The sequence below is a fragment of the Echiichthys vipera genome, assembly GCF_963691815.1.
Source record: "Echiichthys vipera genome assembly, chromosome: 13".
In the NCBI taxonomy this organism is placed as follows: domain Eukaryota; kingdom Metazoa; phylum Chordata; class Actinopteri; order Perciformes; family Trachinidae; genus Echiichthys; species Echiichthys vipera.
Genome location: NC_139838.1, coordinates 23,344,063 through 23,367,812, shown reverse-complemented (window position 1 = coordinate 23,367,812; position 23,750 = coordinate 23,344,063). Strand labels below are relative to the sequence as shown.

Sequence of the window (23,750 nt, the reverse complement as noted above, 5' to 3'; positions counted from 1 at the left end):
TAAGACAGATTTTTTATGCAACATATTTGACTTCATCTGTATTTTTACTATATCTGCAATGAGAATAATTAAAATTTTAACCACTTTTTCATCAACAACAGCACATATATTCTTCACTGGTTGTATAAATCTAATCTTTGTTTATTTGTGTATCGAACAACACGCGTATTTACCTTAACGTTAGATGAGAAATCCACCTACCAGCACCTCCAAGTGTAGAAACCATAAATGTAAAAACTTACGGTGTTGTCAAGGCAGCGACGTTGCCATGCAACCGGGGAAGACTCCCGGAAGTTACCGGTCCCGCCCAGGAAATAATCCGACCCGAAACAAAACGTGTCAAATGTGAAGATTAGCTGAATTCTGAAGTGAATACGTTCATGTTGTGAACTGTAATAATAATATATCCATGTTTTTGAGTATTTAATGTATTGTTTTCAATTCTTAAAATCGCTTTAAAGTGAAAAAAACAACAACAAAATGTGCCTTAAACAATTTTGATTTAAAAAGATATAAAAGAGAAAAACCGCAAATCCTCACATTTTATAAACCTGATTTAAATCGTGTTTGGCCTTTTATTTGATGAGTTACTTAAAGGTTGAATATAAAGAATCTTTATTAAAATATCTTCTGAGGGGTACAGAATGAAAGTACTGCTTTCCCATAAAAAAATATATTTAGTGTGAATTAATATTTAATATTCTGTTTCCATCGTACCAGCCAAGCTTTGGGCATTGCGGGTTGCCAGGGTTGTCTGTTGTTAAGCTACAGAAACAAGGAGTCATTTTGAGTTGAGAGCTAGCTAATCGATTACACACTTACAGTTGGCTAACGTTAAAAAACTGTTGTAAAATTAACTGATTGGTCGTTACCCTGTATGATTTATCACTTGACACAGACGCACTCGGCAACAAACCTGGCAACTCAACTGGTGGAGTTGTTTTTTGTTGTTGCGACTACGATCTTCTGCTCATTCTCCGTATTAAAATCGCTTGATTTGTCTGATCAACAGTCAAAAAAACAAAATAGGCCTATAATGTTTTTATTACAACAATATAAGAGAGGAAAAACAGCAAATCCTCACATTTTACAGACCTGAATTAAAGCTTATTTGGTCTTTTTTTTCACGAGTTACTTAATCGTCATAAAAATGTTAATTAAATTTCTGTGAAATTGTTTCTAATAAGAATATTTCCAGCACATTATCTTGCAGTCTGGCAAATGATTGGTATCTTAAATTTTCTGACTTTTTCTTTTTTCATTCCAAGAAACTAATCTGTTTATTAATCTGAATGATGGTGAATCTGATTGGTTGCAGCCCCCGGTGTCACACTGCTCCCACAGATGCAGCAGCACCAGCTTCATGGTGATCTCAGCAGAGAAGTCATCTTCCCACAGAAACCTTCCACTCCTTTTTTCCCAGCCTTTAAATTAACTTGTGTCTCTGACCCCATCACTTCCTGTGTTCCCCCTTCCACAATTCCCAGTACCCTCCCTCCCAGTTTCAGCTACAGCCCTGCAGCTCGCTCTCTCTGCTGAAGACAGGTCTGTTTGTGGCTATGAAAGACCCATTCACCTCAGCCGTACTGTAGCTATTACCACTGCAGAGCTTCCCCAACTGGATCCATGCGATGTCCCAGGAGACGGCCTTTTTTCTGTTGGCTGAATTTTCCTCCTCCATCCATGAAAAGACTCATTATGTTATGCTGCAGTAGTAGTCCAGTGTCCGTTACATGTAAACTGAATGGAGATTGTTGTCAATACGGACAAAATGAGACACTCATGACCTGAAGGTGCGTGTGTGTGTGCTCATTCTGGGACAAATCCACACTTGTTTGTGTCCTCTGACACCTGGACCGTCTTTAAAAACATATTTAACAACGTCTTGACACCAGCAGTCCTGAGATGCTTCATGGTTATTTTAAATTTTGTAACTTTCATTAAATGTGAAAGCCCAGTTTGTGGCTAAGCCAAAAAACTACCTCTGTAATACCTTTATTCATACTGGGTAAGGATAAGCTCAGAGACTCAAAGGACCCTTATTTCAAAAGTAGATTTCAATGTCTTTTTGTTATTATAAAGCAGGTTGAGGCGCTTTATAAATACTGCGAAAGTACCAAGACTCTCAATGGAGAGATGGAAACTGCCATATTCAGAAACACCTTCAAACTAGCTGTCAGGACTTCCTGTATGGTTGTGATGCGACAACTAGTCATCAGTTTGACACCCATGATATAGGTAGAAAGTACCGCTACAGTGCTGTTACAGTCATTACCCTGCTGCAACGTCAGTAGAAAGTCGCTAAGGGCGAAGTGTGCAAGACCCGGAAACGCAGCCTGGGCTTTCTCAGGAGGGGGTCTTAAAGAGACAGACGCTATAATGTAGAAAGAGTAAATGGACATGTACTTATAAAGCGCCATTCTAGTCTTCTGACTACTCAAGGCACTTTCACACTACTTGTCTAATTCACCCATTCACACAGACATTCACACTGATGGCAGTGGACATCTACATACCATCTAATCTAACCATTTACAACACATTCACACACCAATGCGCAGCAGGGGGAGCAATTCGGGTGTCAGTGTCTTGCCCAAGGACACTTCGACATGTGGACCGGGGGAGCTGGGGATCGAACTGCCAATCTCTCAAATGGAGGACGACCCACTCTGAATACAGGTATATTCACACAGACAGAAAGAGAAATATAACGGGTTTTTTTTAACATTAACATGTTCAAGTAGAAAACCAAAATACAAGTAAGAAAAGCGCATGGGACCTTTAAAGAAGTAAATTGGTTGATTTTGCAGTTTTGATCATATTTACACATACTGCAGAGGCGTATGAGACAGTGAGGAGCTAAATCACAAACCATTTAACACAGTGGATGTCAACAATCACACTCACAGAATTGCCCTGAATCAAAGAAAGATTTATTGAAAATTAAAAGACAAAGTACTCCAAAGCTCTTGAGAACAGTACAAAAGTTTTCAGCTTCAGATTAAACAAAAAAAAGTCCTCCAGTCTGGTTGAGTACATGCAGTATGTACAGTCAAAGTGGGACGAAGCAGCACAGTGAGATTCACAAAACTAGTTCAGCTAGTTCGTGTCAGCTCCTCTTAAAAACACACTTCCATCGATGCCTTGGACAAAATGTCACAAATTTGAGGGTTTCTCTTCGCTTGTTCACGTTCAGGTTCTCTGACAGAAAGTTAAACTTGTTTTTTTATGAGAGAGGATTTAACTGTTGTATTAAAAAAAGACATTTAGTTACTTTCCCTCCCCAGGATCCCCTAACATTACAATAATTTAGGTCTTACATGTATATGCCTTTAGCGCTAATTTTTCTAATTCAAAATCTAAACGCTAAGTAGTCACTTACCTAAATTGATATGACAGAGGCAGAAAAAGCTACATGTTTATCCATCTAAAGCAAAATCTGTTGCTGCCAACTTTTTGACAATTTACACGTCTTTTTAACTGAAAACACCCACGACCAATGAGAATATACCGCAACACACACACACACAGGTAAAAATGTCTTCACTTCCTAACGAGAAACACAGGTGAAGTGGCACTACATGAAGAAGCTCGGATAATATGCGTGACAAACATCAACCGTTCAGGGGTTCATCCGAGGATGGTAACCTTTTTCATGTTTGAGAATTTGACGACCGTGAGCCCGGAGCCCACTGCTGATTGGTCCCGAGGAGCGAATCAAACGTTTCATGCAGTAACACCAAAGATTTATCACAGCCCGCGAAAACAAAAACAATAAGATGGAAATCCTCCAAAGTCTTGCTACACTGAAACTGGTCCAGTTGTACCTCTCATAGCCGGGGGCGCGGCTTCAAACAGATCACACACGTATTATAATTTTAATTTATTTTCTAAGGCACAAATGCTTTTCTTATTTTGTCGTGTTTTCACAGAATATTCATCTTTTGTTGCCTCGGTATTTTCTACCTTAAAAAGATACAATTAAGTCGACCGGCCGCGGAACAAAAACTCACCTTCACATTAAAAAGACACTCGGAAACAAAGCTAACCTCACAGACTGAAGGTAACAGAGTGCTGCTCTGCGTTCGAGTCAGTTCTTTCTTCACTTTAACTGTGAGAAGGCTCAAACTCACTGAACATTTTTTTAACATTAAGTGATGAGATGACGTGGAGGGGAACATAAGGAAGAATAACCACTTCATCATCACTGTAACCGTTCTGACACAGAGGCGCTCATGTATATGTAGATGACGGAGTGAGTGGGTCTACTGCTTCTGGGCGGAGGCGTCTCCAGCGCCCTTGGTTTCTTTACGTCCTACTTCCATGTTGTCGTCACCCATCTGCGCCTCTTCTCCTCCCTGGAACATGTCGTGGGTCCACTTCGGGCTGCTGCCCCCCTTACGGTAGACGAAGCGCCCCCGGCGAGGCGGGAAGGAACCCCGGCCTCTTCCACGGTTGTCTACCCAGGTTTTCTCCCCGTCACGGTCGTCATGCTGGAAGCGGACACAGGCATTGTTAAAGGTCAAAAGTCCTTTACACAGAAGGATCCTTAATCATCATTAATGATCTTGATATCCATCCAAACGATGCAAAAACGCTTAAAATGTTTAAATAAATGAGAAGTTTTAAGTTAGTCCACAGCTGACATTTCGTTTTGTCGTTGTCGACTAATCGATCTACAGAAAAATAACTGTCAAATATTTTGATAATAGATTAATTGTTAAAGTAATTTTTCAAGCAAAAACAGCAGAAAATGTTGTTTTCAGCCTCTAAAATATGATGACTTTATTCTTTTTCTCTGTTATATCTTTAAACTAAATATGTTTAAGTTTTGGACAAAAAAAGACATTTTAAAAGCTATCACCTTGGAGACAGTGGGACATTTTCCACTATTTTACAGAATAATCTAGAAAAGTTTTTAATAATAAAAGTAATCACTGTGGACCCAATCATCAGATACTTTACAATAATTTGACGACAGCTGGTCTCTCAAGAAAAAATAACCGGTTTCTTTGTGATGCAGTTTATACGACTGGAAGCAGAAATAACTAATTGTTTGGCACAGATGAGAACTTAAAACATTTAAACTAAAAAAATAAACCCTTTATAAAGTCAAAGGTTACAGACATCCTACCCCTCTGCCTCCTCCTCCTTTATACCCATCAGCCATGCAAAATTACGTACGAAATTTCAAAAGCTTTTCCACTCAATGTATTTCTCATTTGGGTGTGGCTATATCCAGAAACAATACACATGAGGACTACATTGACTTCTGACTGGCATTAATAGGAACATATTAATGAAAGTCAAATCAAAGAGTGAGTATTTGTGTGGAAAAAAGACATTCTTAGCTTAAATTAAGCCCCCAAAAACTGGATGAACGGCTTCTTTCACCGCAGACATTTTGACTCATCATAGTAGGAAAAGCACAGGTGTTATAAAAACATCTTTTCTGTTAAAGTGTCCCCGTAAACCAGCGTGTACAATACCTGGCGTGGACCCTGAAACAGAAGAAGTGTAATTATTATTTTATGTCTACTATGACAAATCGAAATGTGAATCTCCAGTGAACTATTGCCCCGTGTTTTTGAGGGCCTTATTTCTGCCACTAAATCAATCAGCAGCTCCAGGGGCTCACCAGGTAATACTTCCTGCTCTTGGGAGTGTATTCGGGGTCCCACTCCTCGTCTGGAGGACGCACTGCGGGATTCATATTGGCAGGGTTTCCATTGCTGTTGTTGTTGCCTGGATAATTGCCCCTGTTCCACCCTCTCCCTCGGACTCTGGGGAACTGAAACCAAAACAACACTTGCTGTCAAGGGACAAACGCATTTTCTACAGAATATGTATTATTATCTTTAATATTTCATATATTTGGTCCAAGTCGGAGTCAAGAGGTCGACCCGGGGACGAGGAGGACGACAGAACACACAAATAAAAAGCCGTACAGATGGCAGTCAGGCATTTGTTTAGTGGTGAGGTGAAGTTCCACTGATTTACGCTACATTACCTTAATAAAAATCAGGGAGTGCATGGAAAATGTATGATAGAGTGTCACCATCATTATCATCATCATCATCATCATCATCATCCACATTATGTTCCTTAGCATTAGGAGGAAGGAACAGAGCAGAGAAGCGAAGTCTACTGTGATGCCATTAGGACAAAGAATTGCAAGAAGATGAGATGTCAGTACCTCAGAGAACAAAACCACTAATACAGCAGAGAAGAAAAAACAAGCACGGAGCGGAAACTTACAAAGCCACGGCCTCTGCCTCTCTCCGCGTTGTGGCCCTCATAATCTCGAGGGCCTTTGTCCCCGGGCCCGCTGTAGTCCCGCGGAGGATACCGTGGCTGACTGTAGCCCTCCTCCCCCGTGTGCTCCATCCCCTCTCCTCCCATGAACTCTTTGCCTCTGAAAGGTGGAGGATAAGGGGACGGAGAGGATGAGGAGGAAGAGGAGGATGGAGAGCGATCCCGTTTCTTCTTTCCCTTCCTGTGAGCACAAACGTAAAGGTCGGATGTGAGCGTCATGAAAATGACATTTACAGCAAATAAGAAATGTGTGAACACAGTTGGGTATGAATAAATGAATATTAATGTATTGGTTTGCAGAGTGGTTACTATCGTTGCAGGAGACAGTACCGGTTTTCACCTCTTCCTCTTTACAAAAACAACTCCCCAAATTTTAATTTAAACATATTTGGAATATTAATTTCTCTTCACTCAAGATATTTTCCAGCACAACACAGACAATTGTTTTGGAAGAACTACGCTAACATCTTTAGTCAAAAGCTTCTCCTGTAAGTGCAGAATCTTCTTGGGTTCACAAGTGTTTACCTTTATACTGGAGAGGGCGACAGCAACCATCAGACCTGACTGATGAAGAATTATTGGTTTACTTTAGTACTTTGTTTGAAGTATTGTGTTTCTGAATGTTGTGCTGTGGTTATTTTATTGAGAAATAAACGCTTCCAAGAACTTTACACTTTCTTACAAAAAACCAAAGCAGTCAAAATATTTTAAGTTCTTTAAAACAGATGAACGCCATCAACCTGAGGGGCAGAGTAAAAACTGTGGTCAAGCTAGCCGTCTCTCGCATCTTTGTGGTCAAACCAGCTGCTGCTTAAGTTGGAGTGCACCTGTATTCAGACCAAAATGCATTGAAATGTCTCAGGACACACGTGTGACTATGTCCACTTATTAAAATAACACAGTAAATATTAAATAAATATGCCTATATGAAAAAATAATATTAATTTGATTCTATTCACACTAGGTATAAAACATGTTAGCTGTCCCTTATAAATTAAGAAATCCCACTGAAATGAAAGGGAAATCACTTAAGTGTTTGATTTTTGGAGAATTTCTGAAATCCCATATTTCCCATATCTGTATTTTCTTAATGTTTATTTTACTTATTAGTCATTACTTAATTAAAATGTGTACCATGTATGTACCTCATATGCATGGTAGGGTATTAAAGCTGCATTATGAATGTACGGGGGGAAAAGAAGGAGGAAGTAAATGCTGCTATATATCCTTCAACATAGAAACAATAGTAACCACTCGTCCAAACGATGTGTTCCCTGTTGCAGACGTGCAGACAGGTCTGCACCTCTCTAAGGAGAAAGACTGAGGCAACAGATTGAACGTACTTGGATTTCTTGTGGTGTTTCCCAGATTTCTCAGAGGACCTCTCTCTGCTCGGCCCTCGGGAGCCTCCGGGGCTCCTGCCTCCTTCGCGCTTGTACTCCTTCCCAGCAAACCTCTTACGTCTTTCAATATCCAAGCGGAGGTCCATGACGTCGCCTTTGAACTTTTTACTTGGATCCTGCGGAAATATGTGTTTACTGGCCACTAAATCAACTGTTTGTAATACTGATGGAAAAATGTATGAATGCTTTAAAACATGTGGTAAACACGACGCAGTTAAAAAGCTTGAAAACAAACATCACTGAATTACATTTAATATCCACAACATATATGAAGTACTGTGTTCCCTCTAGTGGTTACGTTCTTACTTTAACCATGGCATTACTATGATTGGTATTAATGCAGTAAAGCAAACAAAGAATGATACAAAATGTACTAAGGAAAACACTTCTCACAATGTAATATAAAAGTATTTGTGGAAACCAGCAGCATGCATGTAGCTTATGAAAATAACTTGAATTTCACAGTTTTTTCGTAGGTTGATTTTTGGCTTTTTAAGAAAAATACTTACAAGGTAAAGGCACTGATAAGCGTTCCTTGAGAGGCTTGGACTCAGGATCTTAATTCACTTCCTTTTAGCCTTTGCTTGGGTTCGTACATACCCAATCAATAACCATATCTCATAGGCTCGGGGGCTTGCTTGGCACTTACAAAACACAATTGGGCTCTTTTGATTTAGAAATATGCATCCTTTGAAAGAAAAGCACAAAGCTGAACACTGCTGCTTTCGATCGTCTCAAATTTGCTTGTTCCAAATACGTCAAATTTCAAAATGGCGGGTCACCTTGTAGCTCGTCTCCTCCACATCCTCAAACAGCTGAGAGTGCCTCTTAAAGGCACTGGGGGAAACATCGATTCTCCTAAGAGAGGAGGCAAAAGCCCGAAGGTCAGTAGATTATAAAAAGATTATTATTTTTCATGATATTAAATCACATCAGAGCAGATAATTAGACGGTAAGACTCCTTGATTATGGCGAACATCGAAATCAAGATTACTTATTGACTCTAAAATATATATACACAAATATGAAATAAATATAAATGTATATTAATATAAATAAATTATAGACAAATAATTTACAAAAATACATTTGACCAAGATAAATTAGATAAAATATGTTGTAGTGCATTTACACAACCTGTTCAAAACAACTATATTTAACATGTTCCAGTCAGTAACTCAGTAAAGACACACAACTGTAAAGGAAAGGGGGTGAACTGGACGACACAAGCACAGCATCATTGTGAAACCTATTATCTCGATTATCTCGTTTTCATAATCGTTGGAAGCCAAACTCATGATTGAAAACTAAATCTGATGAGTGGTCCAGCACTATTAGACGTTACCTGTGGATTTCTGGGCTCTTTCTTGGCTTCATCATTTCTACCTCTGCAGCTTTTCTTTGGTACATGGCAAACCGCTCACTTAGACTCATGTCAGAGGATTGGAAGTGTTGAGCTGAAAATAAAGACGAACAGACTGTTATTCCACACACACATAGCGGCACCAGCTGTGTTAACCAAGAAATGAAACAGTCCGGTGGATCTCGTCAACTGTCCAAACTCCTGCCATCTTGGTATCTTGAGGAGCGGCCGGACGAACCGGCACATGTCATGTTACCTTTGATGTAGTGCACGATTGAGACTATGTGCTGAGCAAACAGCTCAGAGGGGCTGCGACGGAGCTGTGTTGACTGAATGTGCTGGAAAATGGAGCGAAACTCCGGATCTTTCTTAGAGGGATTCAGCAGTTCCCGGGGCCTGAGGCGCTCTTTGGACAGGGAAGAGCTGAGAGAACAGAGGAGGTGAGGAACAGTGAACATTCAGAAGTAAAAATATCGACCAAATTGGTCCAAATATAGTACGAGGGGGTCTACTTTTGGATATTTACGTCATCAGATCGAGTTAGAACATATAAAGTACATCTGGTATTGCTACACACCTGGGAATTTCACCTACAGAACCGATTTTGAGCTCAAAGTCGTCCCTTGACGCAGACAGTTGCCGTACAGGTGACTCCTCACGAGGAGGGAAAGCGCCGGGAAACAGTGGACGCTCCTTCTCTCTGGAAGTTGCAGGAGGGGACGGACTCCTTCTGGACTTCTCCTTTTCTTTCTTTTCCTTCTTCTTGGTCTTCTCCTCTTTCTTGGAGCTGTGTTTGCGGCTTCGGTACAACTCTTCCTCCTCGTGATCTACGGGCTCTGCCTCTTCGGCATCTCTCCGTTTTTTCTCTTTACCCGACGGGTAGGACGTCGAATAGCTTGGCTCATCCCCCCATTTCCCGAAAATGTCCCGAGCTGTGAGGGTGTTTTTGATCTCACCGTCCTCCTCAATGTCCCTCTCTTTCAACCCGTGAGACTTGAGGAACTCCTCTTCCCCAGCGTCAAAGAAAGGCATGGTCTTATCTTCTTTGGAGTCGCCGAAAGAAGTGGACGAGATGTTGAAAAGGTCTCCGGACTTGCTTCCTTTCTCTGAATCTCTGTCCGTGGTGCTCTGCTCTTTGTCACGACCGTTCTCATTTTCAGCAGCCTGCTTTTTGCTTTTGTTCTCAGCCAAGAACCTGGAACAGAGAATCAAACTGAGCTTTAGTACCTGCGCCACCAGGTTCACGACTAACGTGCTAATTTTGCACATGCACAGGTTTTGAGTATTCACTCCTGTTATTTTTCTGTTTGACTTGTGCATCTGAAAACCATATAACTATAAAAACTATCAATGCAACTCAGTTTTAACTGGGTTATTACACTGTACAGCCAAAATACATGGGGAACGGATGCGCAGTACATATAGATGCAGTGGCAGCAGGGTTTTTTACCTGCTACACAGACTCTGTTGGTAACGTGTGGCTGCTGCCAGCGTCACTGTGTGCCAATGAGTTTTAATGCAGTTGCGTCTGCAGGTTTGGCTGTGCTGCCTCACTTTGCCCTCTGGTACAATAAGCTATGTGTCTTAATCATTTTTAAAAAGATTACACTCTACAGCAGGCGCAGAGGGAGAAAGATAGACAGGCCACTTAAAAATAGAGCTGAGTCGCATGGCCCATGTAGTTTGGCCATTGACTCTGTGCCCAGATTATGCACCGTTTAACTAGCAAAAGTGGAGCTTTGCCTTAAATGTACTTGCGCCATGCACCTTAGACCACGCACTATAGATCCTTTTAATAGGGCCCTAGAACTGAGCAGATAATTACATGTTGACAGTGTTAGACTGTGCCAAAACCTTCCCAAGGGTTTGTGTGTAAAAGAGAATTATTGACACATTTTTGTTGCTAAAATCTGGAGTCCTGCGTTTTTCCTTTTTACCCTGTATTTCTCCAGTGATCTTTGAAAAAGGCTTAACGTGTTTGAAAGAAATCATTTGTTAGAAAAATAAAAAAATAAAATATAATTCAATTCAAATAACAAAACAAGTAGTAAACATACTTTTTGAAGGCAGCAGAGATCATAGTCTTATCTCCGCATTGGGCGTCTTCCTTTGAGAAGAACCCAAAGCCGCTGAAGGAGGCAGTTTGTCCGGAGTTTGTGGGGCTCTTTGCTGGAGGGGTCGTGGTGCCGACGGTTTTCCACAGAGAACCACCACTCCCGGGTTCTTTGTCTTCAGGACTAGTGAGAGCGTCCTCTTTTTTAGTGTCGGGGCTGATTCGTTTTGGGCTGGTGTCATAGTCAATCCATTTACCTCCAGATGCCTTCTCGATTGCACTGCCGTCTCCTGCCGGTCCGGATTTCTCTGCTTTAACATCTGACTTGTCCTTAGCATCCTTGGAGACGGGCTTGTGCTTGCCCTTGCTGCTGCGATGCCGTGGTGACGGGGACCGGGACCGCGAGGAGAAGCTGGAGCGCCTGGAGCGCCGAGATCCCTGCGAAGATGAGCGTTCAGAGTAGTGGGAGCGGCTCCGGCTGCCTGAACGCTTCTTGGGTGTGCGGGAGCGGGACCGGGAGCGCCCTCTCCTGGGGCTGTGTGAGCGGTGGTCCTGGTCATTGTGGCGATCGTGCCAGCCTCCACCTCCACCACCACCACCTCCACCACCACCACCTCCTCCTCCTCCTCCCTGCCAATTGGACTTATAGCCATAGCCGCCGCCGCCTCCTCCTCCCCTGTTCTGGTAATGGGTGCGTGGGTAATATCCTCGGTTTCTTCCCCGGTAGTGGAAGGGCCTCCGGTAGCCTCGGTTGTAGCCTCTGAACCCACCCCTGTTGTTCTGATAATCCCTGCTAGGATAGTTTCTGTAGGACGGAGAGTGAGAGCGGGAACGAGACCTGGAACTGGATGAGAGAGGAGAAAGGAAAGACAGAAGAAGACAATTTATGTTAAGCATAGCTCCCAGGTTATTACTGGGATAACCTTTCAGGCACGGCCAGTGATTTTTATCTATTCACACTACACTAAGGAGCATTTCACACATGCCATGGTAATGCTAAGAGCGATGGGGCGAGGGGACGTCCAGCAGATGGCAGCAATAAAACACAACTCAACTCGGGATGTTATTATATTAAGATTATTGTCAAAGGAAATATCACACAAGCATTCTTTCGGTCCACACTTGGAGTTACATCCAGGTAACTACTTTTTTTCCCCTGCAATATAATTAGAAAATAAACACGTTGTGAACTCCTCTGGCTGAATGAGCACCAGAAACCGACAACTGCTATCTGTTACACCAGACAAGAATTAGACATCGACCACTTTTCACCTTAATGAAATTGCATATTTAGAGCATGTGATAACAACTCACAATCTACATGATACAAAGCAGCTCCATCCACTGAGGAAGATCAAGAGATGTGTTTGAAAGCTTGAGAAACAAAAACTAAGTCATCTTTTTTGTCTAACTGCTGCCTCCAAGGTAAGAATCTCCACTGAGCACAAACTGTTGAAAGAACTTACATTAAAAAATAAAGTGATTTGCCCAGAACTGATTATGATAGTCAAAAATAAGTCCCAGATTAGCTGCGAAACAATACTATAACGTAAAAAGAAATTCTACTAAACCATCCATACGACACTGTACGGATCCTGAAGGATTTATTTTCACAAAGAGATATAATTTTAGATTTATTAGCTAGTTTTTTTGGTTTTTAAAGACAAACCAATTACTTGTTTAAGCAATTAGTCCATCAACAGAAAATTAATCAGCAAAAACTTTTATAATAAATTCATTGTTTGATGCAAAAAGTGGTGTTGTGATTCAAAAAATAGATTAGATGGTCGGACAAATTAAGTAATTTAAAAAGGTGTTATCTTTGTCTCTGAGAACTCATAATGGACTATTTTACAGACCATAGTATAAGTTATATAGCATAAATAATTTACAGATTAATCCAGTAAATAAGTGGAAGATTAATAGAAAATAAATGTCAGCTGCAGCCTTATAATATATACCACAGTTACAAGAGAAGGTTTGGAAAAAGAGGACTGATTATTCAGTAATGGGCAGATGGAGCCTATGGCAACAACGGCTTCTTTTATTCTCAGATTAAAAAAGAATATCAGACAACTATTCCTCATTTTTTGTGGACCCCCAGCCGCACACAATAGCTTCCGGTGGTCCTAAAAGCATGTTATGGATAGCAGAGTACACAGAGACGTACTACTGCCCAGGTGTCAACAGGGGGCGATAAAAACTCAGCGATGACTCCACTGAGCACAGCGTTGTCTCTGTCGCTCACTCTGAGAGGCTAAACAAAAAGTACAGTTACACAGGACATCACTACAAAGTCTATGAATGCACCATGAATAACTTCTATCTAAAAACACATGCCGACAGACAGCGAATACACAACACCACCTATAATAACAGCAAACTGTCGCTTCACTTTTGAAAGTCTACAAATTAAACACAATTCAGCTATTAGAGAAATGAGTAGTAGGGGAGTAGCATTCAATATTAACACATGTGACTTTAACTAACACAATAATAACATTGCACCTGCCCTGATGGCTCCCAAAGCCACAGACAAAACAATTACGTTTACAAGTGCATGACGAGTACATACTGCACCTTTTCACTGGGGCAGAGCCGTGCCGAGCAACAGACATTGTATTCCCACAAGCAGGACGTGGCTTTAATTTATGTGTTGGATAAAAGGTACATCCAGGACAAAACCTGCTCCAACACACCGAGGGAGGGACGCGGTAGAGGGGGAGGGAGATACCACAAAGCCAAGAGGACTCTCTCTCCACTCCGGTTTCCTTTAGACAATCATTGACGTGCAGTGTAGCAATGCACTTCAAGGAAAAACTCCAACAACTCACCGTCTGTGAAAGAACTTTAACCCTCAAGCTTCAAACACAAACACGGACTCTGACAACAACAAGGCAGCCGGCGTGGGAAGCACCCCCTCACTTAAAAAAGGAGAAACCATCATACTATGTATTTTGATTGTGTCTTGTGTATCTTGGTTGTGCAAAATGTGATCCCTAACCAGCTGATGCAAATAGCCTGAGGCTTTTTGTCAGCCTTTCGCCCACACAGGAAAAACATTTATGCAAATTGAGCGCAAACCTAGAACGAGTAGGAGAAGGATAATGAACTAGTCAAGTATCAAAACAGAAGCAGAGATAACTTCTTTTCTATTCAATGTCTTCTTTTAGGGCTGGGCAATATAACAATATATTGATATTGTGATACAAAATGTTGTCTTAGATTTTGGAGCAGTTTCTCACGAGCAGTTTTACAACCCAAGACTGGTGAACACGCTTTGATGTGTAAGGTGTAATTCCCCTTAAATAAAACTGGTGACAGTATTTTGGGTACTAATCTACATTAAAAAGATCAGATTAAAAAGGATTTTAACAGGAACTGCACAGGAGTGCTGTATCACACAAGAGAAACGGCTGTCGTGATGAAGCAATTGGTGAGTAAACGCACCACTGAAACATGAGCTGAGCATTTCCTTGTTGCTTTGTACTGTCCTACAAACAGAGCCAAACAGATATTGGCACACCAGAGTACTCAGCTAATGTTTGTGTTAGTTATTTGACACTGGCTGTTATCTCAGAGCACAAACCCCCGCCTGAATATCAACTATATGTGTGTTTCTGTTAAAGCAAATGTTACATAGCCACCCATGTAGCAAGTGAATGTTTACAAATACTCACAATAACTATCTCACATTACAAAAGGTATACTGTGGAATGGTTATCAGTAAACAAACTTCAAACATCAATATGATAATAATTCAAATCATGGGTCAAATCCTGCTGAAAGTCTAACAAAAAAGGTTACGATGTAGTTTAATGTCAGAAACAGAAAACTGGACTTACCTATAGCGACGTTTTCTAGATCTTGAGCGGGAGCGGCTTCTTGAGTGAGATCTGGAGTAAGATCTGGACCTGGATCTGGACCGAGCTGGAGAATCCGGAGCCTTTGACATCTTTGCACTTAGGTCAGTTTAAATACTTGTTTCCTTAAAAACAACAAGAAGAGAAGTTAATTTTATTGGTGTTACTCAATGTTCACAAGAGGAATGAAGCCAAAGCAGCTTAAAAGTCTGCCATCAACAGCCCCTCAAGCACAACATGACCCTGAACTGTCAAAACCAGTGCAGTGTGATAACGCACAATGGCCAACAGGTTAGCTTTGAGTCTGCAGCAGACAGCTGGAGCCGCATGCAAACATGAGCCAGCAGCAATGTGAGACAGGTTGAGCTTCTGTGCAGCAAAGATGTTGAAGGCTGCAGCTGAGGAGGAGTGAAGGCTGGCTCAACATCAGACACAAATCAGCAAAGAAGTTTCAACACCGGGGGTGGGACGAACTAGACAACGCGGAAACGCAAAATGCTCATCTGCCAGATCGGTTCCACAGTTAAATCTAGGGCTTTTATTGTGAAAGGTAAGTATGGAAGGAATAGACGATGTGCTGCCTTTGAAAAGTATAAAGTTTTCCATCTTGAATCTGACTACGGAGTAGAGCCAGACAGCTATATCAGTCGGCCTATCACATCGGTATCTATCATTATCAGTATTGTTCGATATTCACTGATATGGAAACCCTGATGTAGAAAACTGTGCTTGGGGTGACTCAGAAATGCCGTCATATTTCTTTTATCTATTCTTTATTTAAATGGTCACCAATTGACACTGAACGTGATGTTTATTAAGCTATTTCTTTTCTTTTTATTGCCTCAGTGTTCCTTTATAGAATTGGTTGACAATGTAACACATTAAGAATAACATATAAACCAAACATGTTTAGATATTCTTTAATAAAGTGGCATTCTGAGTACCTTTGCAGAGTCATATCGGTGCACAATCCACATATCAGTGATATCTGTAATAGGTAGGTGATCCCCCCACCTCAAAAATCCCATATCGGTCGAGCCCAACTACGGAGCCCCCTCTGTGAGTTTGTAATCTATCAATGTGATAAATGAGACTAGTTAAAGCTACATGAGATTAGGGAATGACAATAAACTGCAACCTATCCAGTTTGAATGTGGTCAGGGACCTTGTTGCATCTCTCCCTCCTTTCCTAACATCTCACTATTATTATCATTATTATTATTATTATTATTATTACTATTATCTAATAAAGGCATAAAATGTCCTAAATATACAGTTACATCCTTTGCCGATAAAAGATTCAAGATGCAGTTATTATCTTAAAACTGTATTAGAGACGTTACGATACCATTTATCCCTCCACATACCGATTATGATACTCGTGCTGTGGGTATTAGCTGATACCATGTACAGATACCAGTGTGTAAAAAAATAAAAAAATAAATAAAATATCTTACTACGCCTGCATGACTGTGATATGATTATCATTGTGGTAAGGCCTGGCTCAGGTTAAACCTTTTGTAAAACATGAATGAATACAGAGAATGGAAGCCTTTTATTTTGAAATAGAGCAGTATAAAACAGTAACGGCAACATAACTAAATAAATATAGGAATAATTATTAACAAGAACTCCAAAGAATTATTAAACTGATTAATTAAAGATTAAGAAGAAGCTAACGGAGCAAACCAGTAAATAGATTCCTATTCCTAATAAATGACGTGGTAACGGATCGGTGCCAGTACTCGCTGATACCAATATCAGCATTTTGGGAAGAATCTGAGGCATTTCTGATCCTGGTATCGGAGCCGGAACAACTCTAAACTGTATTGTGCGTTTTTGATCTGATTACAAAGCCTGACGGGAAAACGTTAAAAGAAAAATAATAATCTCAAAGCACATGTCTGACTTTAAGGAGGTATGTGACGTCAAAGAACAAACCTAGCAACACACAGGAGAGCAAACCAGGCAGAACATATGTTAAAGAAGTACCCTTAGTTTTTCCTTTGATTTGTAAAAACCAAAAAAAATGATTTTCTGTTGAGCAACTTCTACGTATTTCGTTCTGTAAAACACTCGGAGGGAATGTGACTAACAGAGCTTCAGTTAGATGACCTTGATCTGATAATGACATGTGCAACACAGGATCCCATAACATTGCTAGTTTCTGCAAAGGAGAACAATATAAACGTTAAAATTGACAAATTATAATTGTTATGTTGCCATGATGCTCCAATTAGTGTTATGCATTTCTTCAAAATAGAGATCAGTAGAGTCTCGTACAAAGCTGCAGCCTGGAGCAGGTTGTGCTGCCTTTTAGTGCAGCGGGGCACAGAGAAAGCTTTTACTACTACAGAGACTTCTTAATGTTGAAAGGCAGCATCCTGTACCAGTGACGTCAATCTGCTATGCTGTTGGCTAAATCAAAGTCTGAAGTGTTTGTATCTTATTCAAGGTTTTCTTCTGAGGACCTAATGAAACGTGTAACAGTGGTTTTCAGTGAATGTTGTGGAATTCCTTCATGTTTGAGGAGACAACAGTTGCTACGTGCCACACAAAAGGGTTTCTAAAGCATTCCACTTAAGTGTTTTATTGACCAGCGAAGCCCCTCATTGCTCTTCCGCTGAACTTCAAACTGTCAATACACAGAAATAAAAAGGCACCTCTTTGCATGCCTGTTTGTTAGTCATCTCAAACACTTTAGTCCCATGTTATACGAGAGAAAAACATGCGTCGTCAAGAAAGTGCATTCATGCTTATTTCCAATCTAAACTCAGCATTGTTGCGTTGTACGGCTGAAATTATCAACAAGCATGTTTCACTGAGTGGGTTTAATATGCAAAGCTGAGCAACATAGCCTGAAAACGCATAGAGACCTTAAAATGAGCATTATGAGTAACAATTAGGTATTTTAAGAGTTTGAATTCACAGCATCATCTCTGAATTTGTTCTTCCCTGCAGACTTCATGTATGCCCTGAATGATAATTACAGGGCGGTGCATCAGTGAGTTGTCTTTCACCACATCTACTAGCGTATACTATCTCGCTTGACATCAAAACAAAAGCGGAAGTGAAACTGAACATGAATCCAACAAACATCAATAAACATGCACATGCAGTGAGATTTACATATACACTATTTTGCTTCTTTTTCCTGCAGCCTCAACGATTTTTATTCATCATGTTAGCTTCGATTGATCTGATAGCTCTGACTGTTAATGATGTTTATCTGATTCACCCTGAGAAGTTGATCGGCTGGTTGTGTGAGTTGAAGTTAAAAGGGGTGCATGCACCATCCAACCACTGACGTTAGGCCAAGAAAGACAGACAAAAATGTGTGGGAGCTGGTCCAATCAAAGGCATGTGTGTGAAGCACACATGCCTTTGATAATGACCTGGAGTTAAGATCGAGCTCTTGAAAGCTGTCAATTAGATTTTAAGACGCAACATGATCAATGCAGATGTATGGTGTTCACATTTAAGCTACCTGTACCTGAGTAATATATTATATTAGTATTATATCAGTCAGACGCTTCACCCAAACTAAGTACCTAACTACCTTACACCATATGATTTTCCCTAGACTTGGGAAAGAGTTTGAAATGGAAAATGCCACAGTTCACATTAAATGGGTTATATGGTTTTAGAAAAAACATGGTTTTAAGGTCATCCTATGGTTTAAGTTTACCCGTCTTTGCCAGAGCCTAACTAAACTGGATATGAATTAAAGACTTTTTAAACTCCCTGTTCATCTTGCTGCTATTGGAATTTTATTCTAAAGTTTGTTTAGCTTTAAGCATTTCAATAATAATAATAATAATACATTTTATTTGTATTGCACTTTAAATTCAAAAATCTCAAAGTGCTACAAAGAATAGAAACAATATACAAATAAAATGTAAAATTAAAAACAAGTACTTAGTTAAAAGGAAAACATCTAAAAGACATTTAGCAAAACGCTTTGGTGAACAGGAAGGTTGTAAGATCTTTCTTGTCAGAACATTCATTTTTTCCTGTTTGTATAGCTGGAGTTTGACACAAAAATGGGATTATTAAAGTATTTCTGATCTTTCATTCGCAGTTAAAACCAGGGACATTTCTAGAGACAGGTCAGTGAAACCGGGGGCGCCTGTTCACCCTATGTTAAGCGATAATTTGGCCTGTGCACCACAGAGAACAGGTGCCACCACACCAGCAGCAAATGCACTGATGTAACAAACAACACAGATAATAATACATGGTACATAACACTGCAATCGACGTCCACTACGAAACTGAATATATCGATACTGTGCACCGACGTTAACGTTACATTAGCATTAATTACTGACTCTTAACTAAAGTTATCAGCTTAGCTACAAAATGGAGTTTACCTTTTCCCGTTTCCAGTGGACAGGTGGAGGCTCGTCTTTGTGAATAAGTGTTTGCAGAAGTGGAGTAACCTTTGAGGCCAAGCTGCGCGCCTGGTCCCTCCTTCAGCTCTTCCTGGTTCCTCGCTTATTACTGTAAACGGATGTTAGCAACAGTTAGCTTGTTAGCAGCAGCACCGTTACCAACTATAACCGCCAAAACAGACGCACTGCGCCTTTACAAGAGGCCAGGCGCCCGGGCTGTCGCGTACGTCGCCATTAGATATATCCGAGGACGCTTCTGTGTGTTTTTAAATTGCGCTAAATGTGCGTTTCTGTCGACATGAGGATTTAACGCAAGCTAACGATCGACGGAAGCGGTTAGCTCACGATGCTAGCCTCGCCGCGCTCAGATATCGCGAGACTTTGTGTGACGTGAGGTGTAGATGTCCGGGAGGAAAAATAGATATTTAATGTTAAAAAAATAAAAAAATAAAAAATAAAGTAAATAAATAATTTTTAGAAAAAAATTAAAAAGAGATATTTAATGTTCACCACCACGTTTTAGAAAGATATGTCTTTGCTGTGGAAATATGTACTGTTTGGTTTCCATGACAACACATAATATAAAATATATACCTAATTCATTAGTCGATCATTTTAGGGAAATATCATAGTAACAAAGCTACAACTTAACACTCTTATGGATTTTGGTAAGGAAACTGAACAGTACATCAAAACCATCTTTCACATAAAAAATAATAAATCTGCTAAAACCATTCAGATATTCTTTATGTTTAATGTTGATATGGGAAACTCTCCCTGGCTCTGTTCCTGAATATTATATGTGTATGAATTAGCGGCTGTTTGTATGTTGTTATTGTTTTGTATCAAAATAATTCAATAAAGATGAAAAATGGATAATGGATATTAAATGTTTTCAATTAGTTTATTTTAAATGAATCAATGAGCCCTGGCTTGTTTTATGTTGTGTATTTATTTGTTTATTTTTTTTTTTGCTTTTCTACTTGTTTGTTTTTGTGTAGCCTATTATATTCATGTATACTTTTATATCTTGTCAGAGGACCACAGGGAGCGTGACTGAGTGTAGGGGTGGAGGAGATCTGTGAGGTATTGTGGTGAGAGTCCATAGAGAGATTTGTAGGTGAGCAGGAGGATCTTGTAGGCGATGCATGACTTTTTTATTGTGACGTTTGCAACCGTAGGGCCTGTGCACTATTTTTATCAGACTAGACAGTTGGCCTCGGCCTTGGACAAACACAAATACACTTAGTTTATGACTAAAGTTATATTCTTTCTCGTCTCACTAACGTGTTTCCTGTTGTAGTTGTAAATGAATAACAGATATTAGAGCTGTGAGAGTCTGGGATGAATCACAACAAGACATTTTAAATAAGAGCACAAACTGAATCACTGCCTGTAATGCATCTTCTTGTGCTGCACCATCTGTTCACCTCAGGGACTTTATAATCCCACACACTTTAGTGACGAGGAACTCAACCCTCAACAACGACTCGAGTGATCTTCCTTCTGATACACGTTTACTTTATGGTAGTTTTTCAACACTTGCTTAAAGTTTCATGTTTCATGTTTCAGTCTGGTGCGACAAACAATATATAAGTGCACAAAATGATTTTAAAAGCAAGTATGATATGTCGCTGTAGTGCATTTCATACATTGTCTTAAAGCTCTGCTGTGCAATAACATCACACTTTCTGCACCACGGTCATGGATATATACTATATTTATACTACTCCATACTGCACATATCTGATCTATAGTGCACCCCTATTGCAGTGCATAATGTCTCGCTAATACTTGTACTTATACATGCACTTTATACATTTGTGTTTCTATATGTTACTTAGATTATTCATATAACACAGTTCCTATTGTTTATTCCATAAATATTACACATTACTTTGCACATTAGATGCTAAACAGCATTTTGTTGTCTCAGTGCCTTTGCTAACGATACATTTGAGGTAGATATACTGTGTATTTGTGTCTCTGCAGTACATATATTGTGTATTATTTATTTCTTCTGCCTTTTTAAGTACTCATCTTGTGATTTGTAGGATGTATCTTCTGTGTTGGTCTTTTTCTGTGTTTGTGCAAAAGGAAAATCAACTTGATCTTGGGATTCAGCTCCAAAGAAAGTCATTTTGTGAATGTTTAGATATTGCAAAGATCGCAGAACAAAGCTCATCTATGTAAATCATAATGTGTAAAAAAAACACTGAGAATCTGGTGCATTACGGCCCTGAAGGCTTTCAGTCCGAGCACAGAGAGGAGGAGCAGCTGAGCCTTAAACTCTGCTGTCTGCATTTCATTCTGCACGATAGTGAGCAAACAAATCATCTAAAGTCCTGGTTTGAATTCTCACAACTCCTCGTGGCACGTTGTGATCAAATCACTCCTCGTTGACCTTATGGAAAGATATGCAAACAGTTCCTGTCATTTTCCTTTGCAGCACAGGTGTTGGACACTCGAACGAGCCAGAGTTAAAATTAACCCGCTACAAATCTCTCCTTAGGCCACAATGTGAGAGCAGACGCGGCTCGTTGTCTGTCACTCACTGTTACGAGCTGTTTATGGTGCCGTAATCGTCACCGGAGGTTTGAATTCCAAGAGGCAGAGGACGACTCTGACCGGTGACCTCATGACATGAAAGTGAAGTTAAAGTCAGTGAGATTAAAAAGGATTTTAGCTGCAACACGAAACCCGGGGAGCATCTGTGTCATCATTCAAAATAGAGCAAACAAGCAGCAAGCAAGGATTCAATTATAGGAAAAGAACAACTTAGAAACACTAGAAAGTTCAAGAATATTATTATTTAGTTTAGTTATTGCAACCAGCTACTTTCAACCAATATTACACTAATATGAAAACGGTAAAGACTGAAAATGTTGCATTCAGTGGTTATTTATAAACAAAGATTTAGCATCTAACATATTTTTAAATACTCAAAACATTTAACATCTGGTCATACAGATGTTAAATATGTATGTATGTACATCTGTAAATCTGATTTAATTAGTCACTTTGCATGATGCTGGTGGAAAATGATAAAAAAAAATAAATAAATACTGCTCCATTTTCATACAAAATGTCATTGTTACTGAGTAAATTGACAATAAAGATAATTATGAATCTGAGTATATAATTCTGAGTAAAAGTAAAAATGCTAAGGTCAAAAATGACTCTATTACAAAGGAAAGTCCTGGATTCAAAATAAATGCAACTACAGGCAAAAAAAATATTTTGAATACCCAATATTGAGATTTGGGGCTTTTTTACTTCCTTAGCATGTCTTATTTTAGACTGGTGGAGAGAAAACCTCCAAAATACACATTTAACTGTCATTTCACAACAGTTTATTTATTTGCATCTGTAGATTTATCTTAAAGTCACCAAAGGTTATTAGATAATGTCTCATTTGCACATTTAAACATAACCATTAAGAAAACTTGTAATAAAATAAATATTTGTCATTGGAAAAGTTTCACGGTGCATTTACCTGTAGTGTCTCTCCTATAAAGGTACACAAGATTATCTGGAAGTGCTTTAAGTGTCCAAAATTAAAGTACACAGGCTCCTTTCAAAGTGTTATAGAGTGTTACAATGTTCAGATTTGATCACAAATGAATACGTTTAAGAGAATGTTTTGATACTACTGCATATATTAGTATAATACTGCACCATATCATCCAAGCATATCATATGTTTTCATATGTAAAAATGAATTACATGTCCATTACAAGTATAAAGTAGCATAAAATATAAAAACTTAAAGTTCATGTACCTCCAAATTATACTTAAGAAGCCCACAGAGCTTGAGTGAATATAGTCTATTTGCAATCCACCACTGATTGTTTTTTAGTGTCTTTATTATATTATCGTCTGTTGTTTTATTAAGAGTTTGTTCTCAGGATTGCACTTCATGTAATATTTTTTAAATATATATATATTATATTGTGCACATACATATGACTGCATCAAATCCAGCAAATGAGAAAAAAAGGATGTGTCGGGGAAAGGTCGAGACGCTGAACAACTTAAGAAGTAAAACAAATGAGGACAAAAATAAAAACTATTCAATTCCATTAAGAAAAGAGAGTAAGACATTGAAACCTCAGACTCAAGTTACAAACTCAACAGTGCTCTGAAATATTTCTAAGGCATAAAAACATATAAAACATGTAAACACACGTGAGAGAGAGAGAGATAAAGAAAGGGCTCACCTTGTAGGGGAGAGTGGACGCGCCGTGAACAGAGAAGAGCTCTTTCTGCGTCCTCGACGACAGAAACATGTGGAGAAGAAACCTCAGTGATGTCTGGTAAGAACGTGCCCCGACTGTCTGACAACCACTTGTTGAAATC

The 23,750-nt window shown here is 39.6% G+C and overlaps 1 protein-coding gene across 2 annotated transcripts; it reads right to left on the bottom strand.

Annotated features, from left to right (window-relative positions):
• Positions 1-2,916: 2,916 nt before the first annotated feature.
• On the bottom strand, positions 2,917-23,750 carry thrap3b (thyroid hormone receptor associated protein 3b). 2 transcript variants are annotated; one of them, XM_083925748.1, is made up of 12 exons: positions 23,612-23,750; positions 19,371-19,500; positions 14,980-15,122; positions 11,139-11,978; positions 9,659-10,276; positions 9,338-9,504; positions 9,064-9,175; positions 8,501-8,576; positions 7,659-7,834; positions 6,259-6,496; positions 5,639-5,791; positions 2,917-4,493 (listed from the first exon to the last, which is right to left on the bottom strand). In XM_083925748.1, the coding sequence occupies exons 3-12, from the start codon at positions 15,087-15,089 to the stop codon at positions 4,266-4,268; spliced, it is 2,718 nt and encodes a 905-aa protein (XP_083781874.1). In that variant the 5' UTR covers positions 15,090-15,122; positions 19,371-19,500; positions 23,612-23,750; the 3' UTR covers positions 2,917-4,265. The 2 variants fall into 2 exon arrangements, 1 of the variants encoding a protein (XP_083781874.1); XR_014593457.1 differs by lacking the exons at positions 2,917-4,493; positions 23,612-23,750 and adding an exon at positions 6,011-6,147 and having other exon boundaries at positions 5,670-5,791; positions 19,371-19,746.

Excerpts from the sequence above, each read along its gene's own strand:
- thrap3b (XM_083925748.1), bottom strand. The coding sequence starts at position 15,089 with ATGTCAAAGGCTCCGGATTCTCCAGCTCGGTCCAGATCCAGGTCCAGA. Across the intron at positions 11,979-14,979 it reads TCTAGAAAACGTCGCTATAG|TTCCAGGTCTCGTTCCCGCT; the intron begins GTAAGTCCAGTT and ends TCTCTCATCCAG. Across the intron at positions 5,792-6,258 it reads GAGGCAGAGGCCGTGGCTTT|TTCCCCAGAGTCCGAGGGAG; the intron begins GTAAGTTTCCGC and ends TTTTGGTTTCAG.